Below are 12,495 nucleotides of genomic sequence, written 5' to 3'. Positions count from 1 at the left end.
AACTCTTCCGCTGTCAGCAACACTTGTAATTCTTGTCTCTTGTTGCTGTGCTCGTCCCTAAAAGCTCACCCGCGGACGAGGTTGGCGACGCCTCGCCGCCGAGTGCCTCGTCCACTCTTCCTTTCCTGTATGACTGGTACAGGCGAACATTCACTCGCCCCGCACTGTGCCATCTTAGTTACTCCGCGCGAGCACTCTCCGATCCGTGCCTTCAATTCATGGCGAGCTTTGACTTGGCAGGACATTCTGCTGCTTTCACTGCCGGTGATGCTTTAAGTTGGGATCTAAAGCAGGTAGATTTGAGTTATCGGATACAATGTTCCGATGTGGTCCAAATCCAATTTACTTTACGCACATAATAGCTTTACCAACTCAGATATAAGCCACCCTCTCCTTCTTCCCTATCCTCTCTCTCTCTACTTATTCCCCCCTCCCCGCCCTTCATTCCTTGCTCGCTCGCTCTCCTCCCGTTTGGCGCTTCAATGGCCACCGCCACGGCAGCTCTATTCTACTTCATCTTGCTGCTGGTCTTGCCGTTCTCTGCTCGGCACCACGTGGCGGCCTCTGAAGCCTCCGCCAGCGAGAGCGCCCCAAACCCCTTCACGGCCAGGGCGGCCGTGATCCGGTACTGGAACCGCAAGGTGCCCATGAGCCGGCCACAGCCAGCCTTCCTCCTCGCCAAGCTTTCCCCGCTCTCTGCCGTTGACTCCGCCACCTTCTCGTCCCTCGCCGCTGCTGACCCTTCCGCACTTTCCACGCGCCTCCCCGCACTCTGCGCCGCCGCTCGGCTCCTCTGCTCCCCCGCCCAAGCCAACACCTACTCTGCCGCCGCCCGCAAGGACGACTCCTCCGCCTTCGCCTCCTACCAGAACTCCAACTTCTCCGACTACGGTACCGGCGCCTCCGGCGGGCGCAGCGCCTTCAAGCACTACTCCGACGACCTCAACGTTCCCGTCGACACCTTCCGACGCTACAGCCGCGACTCCACCGGCCACAACGACTCCTTCGCCTCCTACGCCCCCGATGGGAACGTCGTCACCGCAAACTTCACCAGCTACGGCTCCTCCGCCACCGGCGGCGCCGGCGACTTCGCCTCCTACGACCATGAGTCCAACGTGCCTGACCTCAAGTTCACCAACTACGACGCGGACGCCACCGGTCGCCGTCGGTCATTCTCCAGCTACTCCGACGACACCAACGCCGGGGACCAGTCCTTCGCCGGATACGGCAAGGACGGCGACCGCGTGCCCACCTCCTTCACCAGCTACGCCAACAACTCCAACGTCATCGGCTCCTCCTTCGCCGGCTACGGCGAGGGTGCCAAAGGCGCCAACGACTCCTTCGCGTCCTATGGGTTCAACGGCAACGTGCCTGAGAACAACTTCCGGTCCTACGGCGCCGGCGGCAACTCTGGGTCGGAGCGGTTCAGCAGCTACCGCGACCAGTCGAACGTGGGCGACGACAGCTTCGCCTCGTACGCCAAGGGAGGCGGCGCCGCTACCGCCGACTTCGTCAACTACGGCGACTCCTTCAACCCGGGCAGCGACTCCTTCAAGGGCTACGGGGAGGGCTTGGCCAAGCACAGGGTCACGTTCAAGAGCTACGCCGGCGACAACACCTCCTTCAAGGGCTACGCCAAATCCGGCGTCGACTTCAAGTCCTACCGCAACTCCTCCGTCGACCCCTCGTCCTCCTCCGCGCGCGCCGCCGCCACCGCCTCCCTCCTCTCCCTTCGGCGGGCGGCCGGGAAGCCATCCAACCGGTGGCTGGTGGAGCCGGGCAAGTTCTTCCGCGAGCACGACCTGCGGCGGGGAAGCGTGATGCCGATGCCGGACATCCGGGACAAGATGCCGCCGCGGTCCTTCCTCCCGCGGTCGATCGCGGGGCGGATCCCGTTCTCCCCCGCCGAGGTGCGACGGATCTTCGGGATCCCGGCGGACACGGCGCTGGGGAAGGCGGTGGGCGACACGGTGGAGGAGTGCGAGCGCGCGCCCAGCCGCGGCGAGACGAAACGGTGCGCCACCTCGGCGGAGGACGTGATCGACTTCGCGGTGTCGGTGCTGGGGAGCGACGTGGTGGTGCGGAGCACGGCCACCACGGCGGGCTCCAACGCCGACGTCCTCATCGGGCGAGTGAGCGGTGCGAACGGCGGTAAGGTCACCCGCTCCGTGTCCTGCCACCAGAGCCTCTTCCCCTACCTCGTGTACTACTGCCACTCGGTACCCAAGGTGCGGGTGTACGAGGCAGACATCCTAGCCGTCCATTCCAAGCAGATGATCAACCACGGCGTCGCCATCTGTCACCTCGACACGTCGGCCTGGAGCCCCACCCATGGTGCCTTCGTGGCGCTGGGCTCCGCGCCAGGGAAGATCGAGGTCTGCCATTGGATCTTCGAGGGGGACATGACGTGGACGGTCGCCGATTGATCCCTCTGGGTCGGTCGCAGACTCTCTCCACCCCTCCCCCCCCCTCTCTCTCTCTCTCTCTCTCTCTCCTATATATTAAATATAATATTTCTCTGCTCCTCACTGTAAAGCCGGGGAAGAAGGAAAATAACGAGAGACCACACAAAGATTTGCCGAATTCCCTCGTCACAATGTGGGATTCTGCGAGCGATTTCGGTTCAAACTTGGGGTGGTGTGGATGAAGCAGCTTTTGCTCATGGAGAAAGCCCAGTGATTTAGCAGTTCATGTGTAATGAATGGAAGGTAAGATGCCATAGTTGTAGAACAGGAACCTGTGTCCTCCGGCGACTCGCCTTGAGGGGATGGACGTGTGTTGTCCTCGACGATCCTGGGCGAATGAGGAGTCGCATTATCTTGTCAGATTCAAGTGAGGCTCTTAGGTCACGCTATTAGTTCGGCGGCGAAGAAGATTAGAACGCAGCAACGACTCTGTTCTTCGCAGCCGGATCAACGCAAAAGCCTGCAGATGTCGAATGGACATTGCTGCAAAATGGCACTTTGTTCTTGTCATGCAGGAAAAGAAAAGATCTCTCGCTGCGCTTTAGCTCAGCTTTAACAGTTCAACTTTGATCTGATCTCTTCTTTCTCCGTCTGCCTTTTCCTTTATTTGTGGCTTTAGTTCCTTGGATTCTGACAAATAGAATCCAATTAATGGGCTAAAGCGACCACACCGAGCAAGCTTTTGGTCGCACATATCAAGGCTGATTCTAACAACTACAAGACTGCAGGCAGGCAGGCGATCCATGTACAGGACAAAGTCCTGCTGTAGTTTGAAGTTAAATGTTGACATTGTGATGGGAAAAGCTTATCATCCCTAATCATTTCAGAAGATGCATGCTAATCGAGAAAACGGGAAGCAGGACAAGGTGGAAGACTTTGGCTGGCAAACAAGCTCATAACCAAATAAAATAGTAGAAAGATGGCATGATCATTCAGATGTCATCAAGTTGCAGCACTACACATTGTCTAACATCATCTTAGAGCACCTAATCACAAGCAGTAAGAGGTGCAGAGCACAATGATCCAGCAGTCAAATGGACATATGAGATTCCAAATTACTGAAGCAATGATGCAAGACAACAATGAAATCTCAGTGATTGTCAAGCTTTCCAGTTAGGGGTTTTTCCAACAAAATGCAGTAGTGATCAGTGTTTTCGGACACAAAAAATGAGCAGATAATCTAAGGAACAACATTGGCGAAATGATCACCTGTGGTTTCCTCTCTCTCTCGACATGATAGAAGCACCCACTCCATTAAAAAGCAACGACCAGAGTGGCGACATCTGGAAATTAAAATTCACAAATAACTGAAAAGTGCAGGTTTTAGATGACAATATTATGCTTACCAACATCTTGCCAATTTCAGTATCACAGTGAGCTGTGCTGTGTTGACAAGGATTCATCACCTTCGGGTGGTAGCTTCTTCATGACTCTATCTGAGACCTATTTTTCACCATAACAGACTTCGGCCGAGCAACTTTGGGAAAAGCATCTGAGAGAGATCGGAAGATCCTCCTCACGGTTCATTAGAAAACCAATACTGATTCATGAAGTCATGCCTTGGCATGGCTAGTTCTCAATCACCCTTCAACCACAGTCACCAGCTCGTACTCGATCAAAGAAAGATTATTCTCTTCGTTCACAGTGAAATCAGCTGGATCTGTCACTTGTATGTGCCGCCATTTGTCCACAGCAAGCCTCATTGATCCTTTAAACATGTCGATCTTACGGTTGTATCTGCCTTCATCAAATCCACTGGCTTTAAGAAACGTCAAATATTAGTCCCAATAACAGCAAAGATAATGCAAGGAGTATCAGAGGAAAGAACGAGCTAAGAGTTATACCGAGTTCTTGACAACTAAAGACACGTAACGTGATATGTATTGTAGATTTGCATGTCAGCTGGTACCAAGAAAGTAGAAATGCACAGTTAATCATGCGCATTCACTGATCTAGAAGATGAATCCACAGGTAACAAGGTGCCGTCCCAAACATGGGTCTTAGGAAGTTAACTAAATGACACCATCGTAGGAGCCTATAGGTGGATCCACCTTGACAGTAGGAATGACCTCGAAAGTTTAGGATGAACGGAAGCAGTCTGTACTAGGAAACATGTCACTAAGAAGGTACAGGCTAATTTATAAACTTTCTGGAATTTGATATTTGATCTTTTGGCAGTGACTATAAACAAGAGACCAATGCATGTGAACCAAAGACGAAGCATCGAATTTTTAGATACAAAGTATCAAGCAACAACTATCCAATTCGATGGTTCAAGAAGGCCAATGGAATTTATAACAGCAGTCAACTGCTATTGCATAAATATTTTGGTAATCAGTAGCAGAATAAAAAAGCATCAAGCAGCTTTCAAAGTCCAAGTTTATCTAGACATTCAGCAAAAAGGAGAAATTATTATCATGGAAATAAACAACAAAGATAGTACAAAACTGGTTTCAGCCTAGGAACCAATCCTACAACTAGGAGTTGGAGTTGCTCCGACATTACCAAAGTCCTGCCTCATAACGATATCACACCCTGATAAACTTATGCTACAATAACTTACAAGTGTATTTCACATCTGGCTGAGTTTCCTTTACAATCAAATTATATGTTCATTACATGAAGAGAAAAATCATAAACAAGCTAGCAACTTCTTTTCGGTAGCGCATACTAGAACAACAGTAGTTCAATTACTATCTACATATCTACATACATTCATACACATGTATATATATATATATATGTGTGTGTACATGTATATACAGGTGTACATACACACATATACATATACATACATACACATAGACATACATACATATTCTAATCTACAGCCATTAGCAACAAAGCCACAGCATATTCTAATCATACAAGAGTTTACATCATTTCTAAAGCTCCCACAAGTAAAAGGTGACATCATTGTTAAGTTAAAAGCCACAACCATTTAGAGAATACTTTATGACAACTTTCCAGGTAAAATATTGAATAATGTTACTAGATACTGGTGCAATAGCTCCACATTAATTTTCAGATCAAGAGGTTTTCTCTCTTACCGGAAGGATACTAATGAGCCTCCTCTGAAGCAGCTTCGACCAACATCAATTACCAAATCAAAATGTATAACTCATGCAAATTGGAGGACACAAACAGCGATGCTAAATGAAGTAAGGGAATCAGCCGACATTGTGTCAATAATCTCAAACTTGCTTCGGTGCTAGTTTTCTCCTTTTTTCTCCCTTTTCTTGGCTACAAAACAAACTATACAGTTAAATCGTTGATAGTTAATCACGCATCACTGTATAGAAACGCATCAAGTATAATCACCAAAAAAAGACATTTTGTGCTCCCATTCAGCCATGACTTTCGATCTGGGATCATCAGAAACAGGATCCCAGAGAACAAATCAGAAATCTCTGTGCGCGAAACTCGTCGATAGTTGTACGATGATCGCGTATCGAGCGGTGAAAGGAAAAGAAACCAAGTCCAGTGCCAGAGTTCGCAATGCAAATCAAACTCGGGAAAACTAAATGCCGATCTGCCGATTAAAGATCACGTACAGAAAAAAGCAATCGATGTACCACGCGGAAGTAACGAAGGATAGATGCGATTAGGAGAATTAGGGTTCTATTCTTCGCGGAGAACCGACCATCGGCGGGAGATGGAATGAACGAAGCAGCCGTAGGGAAAACCACATCACGACTATGGACGGCGGGATCAACGGCTCTCATGGGATGAGCGGGATCGGCTTGCGGTGGGAACAGTCGGGTACAAGTGAGCGACTTGAATCCGAATCCAATACATTAGGGATCCGATATCGGGTTTTGGGTTTGCATCTCTTAAATACATTCTCATTGCCCGTGGACGGGCCACGAGGCATGAGAGGGCGGGCAAGAAAGGAGATGATGGGGCAAAACTGCCGGCGATTCCTCCGGCCTTCCAAGAAGCGGTGGTGGTTCCATCTTTATGGAGGCTTCTTCCATCCGTTTTCCTTCTTCTCCTCCTCACCCAGATACTGTCGCCTCCTCTTCTTCCGACGGCAGACAAGGCTCACCATGACATAGCTGGAGCATCTCAAGGTGGAGGAGAAGGTCTTCGAAATCGACCGCGTCATCCATGGCACTGCCTCTCTCATCCAGCCGCCCTTCGTGTAAGCCTCCTCCTCGATCACTTCTTGGAAACCCTGTTTCTTTTCACCGTTGATCTGTAATCGGGTCTTCTCCTATGGTTCTGTTTTGACCAAGAAACGATGGCCGTTGCCCAAACCCTAAGTCTAATGTGATTAACGACAACAAGAAACAATTTATACATGATTCTTGATCTTTTCTTTTTCCTTGATTCACTCTCTTGAGTCCACCGCCGGAGAACCCTACTTTCTTTCCCGTCGATCTCTAATCTTTTCATCTCCCACAATTCTGATCTTTCAAGAAAGTATATTAGTTGCCCAAAGTCGAACCCTAATACGTTTAGCAACAACAACAAACACACAATTTGGTTATAATTCTTGGTCTTTTCTTTTGCCTCGATGCACTCGTCTCTCAGTCCAGCGCCGGAAAACCCTACTTTCTTTCCTGTCGATCTTTAATGTTTTCATTTCCCACCGTTCTAATTGATCAAGAAAATGCGTTGGTTGCTCAAACTTTAACCCTAAAACGCTTGACAACAACATCAAACAACTTGGTAATGAATGGTTGAGAAACTGGAGGGCGTTGCTCAAACTCCAATTCTAATATTCTTACCGATAAGAAACAATTTAGCCATAATTCTTGGGATTTTTTTTCTTTTCTTCTTGTGAAAACGATATATTAATTTCGGACAAAATCAAAATAAACGCAGCACAATATTATTCCAAGTCTAATGTTGTTCAAAGATTGAGCTAATATTTCCCAAGAATATGCTGCAAAACAATAGTGACATCCTTTGTGGATGTGCACATGTTAACTCACTATAAACTAATATGGTATAGACAGACATAAAACATTATTCTGGGAAACATTGACAACTAATGCCTATGGAAGAAGTGATGTTCGTTATGCCTCGACCATGTGGATGATGAATATGTTGCTAATCTGTGCATATATGCACAGTTTTTGTTGTGTTTGTCATGCTAAAACTTCAACTGTAATTGCTCTCTGATATTGAGGAGTTAGCTAAATTATGGTTGTAAGATGTGTGCATTTTAAATGAAAGCACCTCAAGATGATCAATAGATTGAACTAGTCATGCTAAGCTTGCTAACAAAAGCAAGCATGTAGACCTATTACAGAAGATAATCCTTAACCTTAACTGCTGTAATTAATCATATAGCTGTTGGTGGCCCTACCTAATTACTGGAATCATGATTTTTTGTGTTCCATGGTCCCTGGTTGTAGCAGTCCTGACATTTTCCAGGCACTCGTTGTTTAAGCCAAACTACTCTTGACAATATAGGTGTCCATATTATATAATCTTTTAATAATAAAAAAATGTGAAATATTTAATTTACTTTCTGATTAGTTTCTTTAGCTTGAGAAATGGAAAGCTTTTATAGTCATGTTGTAGAAGGTCAGTTGCTGGTCAGACGTGAGTTTTTGAAGGCTCAAGGTGCCTTGTGGTGCCAAGAACTATTGGGTCTTAGCCTCTTAGACATAAGACATGAAGCCAGGCATGCACCTTATTGAAGCAAGGGGTCATTACTTCTGAAAAATAAATTTGAAACCAAAATAATTCTAGAATTGATGTAATTGCCATTTGTCAATATCTGCGCAATCAAGTGTTAAATTTGATTCTTTTTTTTTCTTTTAATAAAGGAAAAACTTCTCTGGTTGGTTTTTCTATCCTTTGCAAAGAACTGAGGATTTACTCTGTTCACAAATAAATTAATACCAACTTTTGTATTACATAGTGGTCGTAGTGAGCAATAATGGTAGAATTAAATATTGTCAGATTTAAGTGGTAGAATTAAATTATGTTGGAACTAAGTGTTAGAGAGGTTCACCTTTTGAAAGATTTCATTAGGTGCATGCCTAAGGTATGGTTCATTGAATCATTGGACCCTTTTTTGAGGCAAGGCTCAAAATTGATTTAGGATGTGTGCTTGATAACATTGCCTAGATGGTCTTTTAATGCTGAAATTTTGCTTTTGAGCTTAGGTATGGAGGCTTGGTGAGAATAAGTTGTCACATTTTCTTGAGTACAGGAGCACTGAGTCTAGGATAAGTGTGGAAACAGTTAATTGACATTTGAAGTTGGTAACCATAGAAGTCTTATAGCAGTAAGAATGAATTTTGATATTGAGGGTTAGATAATGCTGAGACTTGTGCGTACCATAAATTTCAGAATGGATGTGAGATGTGTGAAAAAAGAGTTAATCAACATTTGAGGTTGATTATTATAGAGGCATTATAGCAGTAAGGACAAATTTTAATATTAAGAGGGCTAGGTAATGTTGAGATGGGCAATTTCAGAATGAACGTAAGAAGGAACAATTAGGAGAATGCATGCCTTATTGCAGAAGATTAATTCAGTAATTTAGGCTAATTTACTGTGCTATTTAAATAACATTTTACAAGTGATAATGTCCCAACTGTTTGGGTTCGGTTATAAGAATCTTTTTTTCGCCATTGAAATGGTTAAGATTCATGCTCAAGACAATGTTGGTTGTCTGGCTTAAGGCAACTTTCTCTCTTTTTCATCTGATAGGGATCTGTATTGATGATGTTTGAGAAAGAATCGAATGTGGAAAAAAGTGTTAACAGGATTAAAGAGAACTAACTAAAAATTAGTTATAGTACCATATAAAGTTCTACCAGGTCAAAATGACATGAAAATAACATGTATGTATGCTAATAGCCTGTTTGGCTTTCAGCATTGCAGAACCAATTACACATAATTTGTTGCAGCAATCAAGAAGTATTTGATGGGTTTGATCCAACTGCTTATAGTAATGTTCCACTTCTTTTTGTAATGTTCTACACTTCTACTCTACTTTGTCTAAGTCACTTCATGTCTGTGAAACTAGATTTCTAATATTCTCAATGTACTAGATGATGAGCTGCTAAAAGATCCCACACACAAAAAAGTGACAGTTTCTTGCCCTTCCCAAGATAGATATTAACAACAATTAGTCTCTTTATGTGAAGTCCAATTTTCTGTTCATGAATTCTTTCATGACCAATGGATACTTGGGTCAGATTAGATGAGTTGATTAGAATTAGTGGTGTGAGGAGAAGATAGACTCAAGAAACATTAAGCTAAATTGGATGGGCATTCCTTAAATTTAGATGCTTTTTGCAAATCTACTCCTAGTTTTCAATACAGTACTTGTTTGTCTGAAATGTCTAGCCCCCCTTGTCCACCCTAACAAGAAGGTGGTGCTTCACCTTTCAAACAAACAAAATCATGAACCTGACCTGATATATTTTAGGACAATGATGTTTTGCATTCATTCTGCAAGTTTAAATTGCATTTTAGCACATTAGGCCTCTTAAAGAAGGGTTCATGTTGATTTTTGGAATTTTTTTAATGAAAATATATTTGCTGACTCCAAATAATTGCAACATTGAAGGTTTTTGTTTTATAATATGAAAAAGTGGTTGGCAATGAAAGCTCTGTTCATTTCAACTGTCAAGCATATGAAGTTGGTTTTGCCGGAGAGATGCCATAAGTGAGCTCAAAATTGCAGATGAACATTTTATATGTTAGGTATGCATGCCAATGAACTTTTTTTTTCCATAAAGGTGCATGATCCATGGGCTGACCACAATAATTCTGGATTTTCCTAATTTAGTTTTAAAAAACTTTTTTTTCTTGTGATCCTATATCTTGATTTCCCTTCTATAAGTTTTAACTTAGAGGCTTATTAAAAAAATTTAGCATAATTTAATCGTTTTTGTTAATTAACAATTTAAATGCCAGCCTATGAATTGTGAATTCATCATGCTGCCACTGTTTATGCTAATTTACTATTCATATTTCTTCCAGAAGTGGAAGAATTCATGATTTAATAAATTGTTAAATCTAAGATATGTGTAGGCATGTGGTTGTGACGAAAAAGTGTCCAATGAATGGACAAGTCATGAACAGACTGTACTTAATGGATTTACACAAGCTCAGGACTGTATTTGGTAATATGCATATAGTCACTCTTACCAGTAAGAAACAGTGTGTTTTCTTGGCTGGCGTCTGGACATGACAGCATTTGCCTATCTTCGAGTTAGGCAGATGAAGTTAAATGTGTTTTCAAACTAGGAAATGTGAGTGACCATCGACAACAATTTATTGTAAAACATGGAAGAGTTGGATCATGTAACATCATATAGGAAATATGCTTAGGAGTAAGAGGAATGGAATTAGTTAAAATGGTAATGGAACTTTTACAAAAGTAACTTTACTGCAGCATATTTCTTAAGAAAAAAAAGCATTAAATGACAAGAGTGGAAATAGTCATAAACAATTTGTTAACATCAGCATATGAAATATATGTAGGTGTGTGCATGTGATTTTGCATTTGATGTTCTTGTACCTGCATCGTCTAAATGCATGTGAAAACTTGAACTCATCCATATAGGCATGAGTGGTCCTATGTCTGCATGTTTATGTGGTTGTCATCAAGTTGGGATTGGTGAATTTTTAGGTATGCTGCCATGCCGCTGTTTATAATAAAATGTGATTGTGTGAAATTGATGACAACAACACTTGGAGTCATTATTTAATATGCATGCTTTCACACGTCCTAAAAATGTGCCAACAAAGGCATGGCTTGATGGGATATGCCATTACTTTTTTTTGAAGTACCTTACTGTGGCATGGGAAACCTGGAAGCTTAGTTATAAGAGTTAGAGATGGGCATGAAACTGAATGTGTGTGCACCCACCCACATGGTTCTTGTTCTCTCTGTGGACCTGCATGTGATTGAATCATAGAAGTTGTGCAAATATGCATATCAATTAAATAAGAAGAACTTTTTAAGTTTTGGATTTTTTTTCTGGATAGCACGCCTCATTTTCAAAATGTTTAAAAGGAAAACCTTACTTTATAATATAACAAAAATATCCTAATTGACAGTTGACTATTCTAATTTTTGAGCTGTTCACCAAAACCCAGATAGATCAATCCAGTAATGGATTACATTGTTTTTAGTTTAATTATGTATGTAGGGTTATAGGGTTTCATGTGTGCATATAGTGTTTTTCGTTATTGAATTGTAAGTCTATTAAAAAAACACTATAATTCAATCTTAATTAATTAAAAATTTCATAAAAAAACTAATTATTAATCTGATAATATTTATTAGTTTTATAAAATATTTTATTTAAGAGTTCTTCAGTAATCTTGAATGAAAATTAAGAATATTTTGACATATTTTGAAATAAGGATGACAAGGTCTTATTTTTTTTAATGTAACCTTAATTTTCAGTTAGAGAATGTTTCTGAATAGATGTTTCCGTGATTGAATTAAAACATTATAACTCTTAACAGAAAACATTCGAACTCAGTTTCATTTAATTGAAGTTCTCACAAACAAACAATGTCAACTTTTTATATGTTATTCAATAAATTTTTGTATAAGTTAGGCAATTTTTTAGATCTATACAAATTACGTCTGTCTTGGTGTTCTTCACTGCGCGGTGTATGTTTGTTTGGCATTTGTGTTTTTGTTGGTAATTGAAAGCGATCTTCACATGGATGAAAACTTAATGCCATTTAACTTGTAAATTGTCTCTACAGGAGAAGCGTGAATCCTTTAATTAAAAAGAAGACTTTGTTGGTGCACGACAGGTTCCTGATCTCTAGCAGTAAGGCGTGAAGCTGACAAAGTAAAAGGAGCAACGAGGAAATGAATCAACGGTAAAAAGCTGAAGGCCAATCGCTGAGCTACTCCTTATTTTGAGTGTATTACTATCGATTTACAACGAGGAAATGAATCAACGAGAGCTTTTACTACTGGCACCAATCAATTAAAGAAAAGAAGAAAATTTAGAGTAAAGTGCTCTCGTCATTGCAAGATATCAGCAATCCGACAATAATTTTGTATGTCCAGCCTTGCAGGTCGGTC

At 42.7% G+C, this 12,495-nt stretch overlaps 1 protein-coding gene and 2 long non-coding RNA genes across 4 annotated transcripts in view; 2 read left to right on the top strand and 1 right to left on the bottom strand.

Annotated features, from left to right (window-relative positions):
* The first annotated feature begins 398 nt into the window (after positions 1 to 398).
* LOC135631663 (BURP domain-containing protein 12-like) lies at positions 399 to 3,029 on the top strand. The gene has a single exon (XM_065139419.1). The coding sequence runs from the start codon at positions 483 to 485 to the stop codon at positions 2,424 to 2,426; it is 1,944 nt and encodes a 647-aa protein (XP_064995491.1). The 5' UTR covers positions 399 to 482; the 3' UTR covers positions 2,427 to 3,029.
* Positions 3,030 to 3,559: 530 nt separating this feature from the next.
* Positions 3,560 to 6,155, bottom strand: LOC135631669 (uncharacterized). Of its 2 annotated transcripts, XR_010494428.1 has the most exons (3): positions 5,787 to 6,155; positions 5,516 to 5,708; positions 3,560 to 4,224 (listed from the first exon to the last, which is right to left on the bottom strand). It is a non-coding gene; the product is annotated as an uncharacterized LOC135631669 (long non-coding RNA). The 2 variants fall into 2 exon arrangements; XR_010494425.1 differs by having other exon boundaries at positions 5,516 to 6,155.
* A 179-nt stretch (positions 6,156 to 6,334) lies between these two features.
* LOC135631660 (uncharacterized) overlaps positions 6,335 to 12,495 on the top strand; it is a 6,299-nt gene continuing 138 nt past the window's right edge. The window contains exons 1-3 of the long non-coding RNA XR_010494419.1: positions 6,335 to 6,609; positions 10,006 to 10,142; positions 12,168 to 12,495. The exon at positions 12,168 to 12,495 is cut by the window's right edge and continues 138 nt beyond it. This is a non-coding gene — a long non-coding RNA (uncharacterized LOC135631660). The remainder of the gene's footprint in view (positions 6,610 to 10,005; positions 10,143 to 12,167) is intronic.

Source organism: Musa acuminata, chromosome BXJ1-3, assembly GCF_036884655.1.
Source record: "Musa acuminata AAA Group cultivar baxijiao chromosome BXJ1-3, Cavendish_Baxijiao_AAA, whole genome shotgun sequence".
NCBI classification, from domain to species: domain Eukaryota; kingdom Viridiplantae; phylum Streptophyta; class Magnoliopsida; order Zingiberales; family Musaceae; genus Musa; species Musa acuminata.
This window is presented reverse-complemented; position numbering and strand designations above follow the sequence as displayed.

What these genes read in the sequence shown, in the direction of transcription:
- LOC135631663 (XM_065139419.1), top strand. Translation starts at nt 483, where the DNA reads ATGGCCACCGCCACGGCAGCTCTATTCTACTTCATCTTGCTGCTGGTC.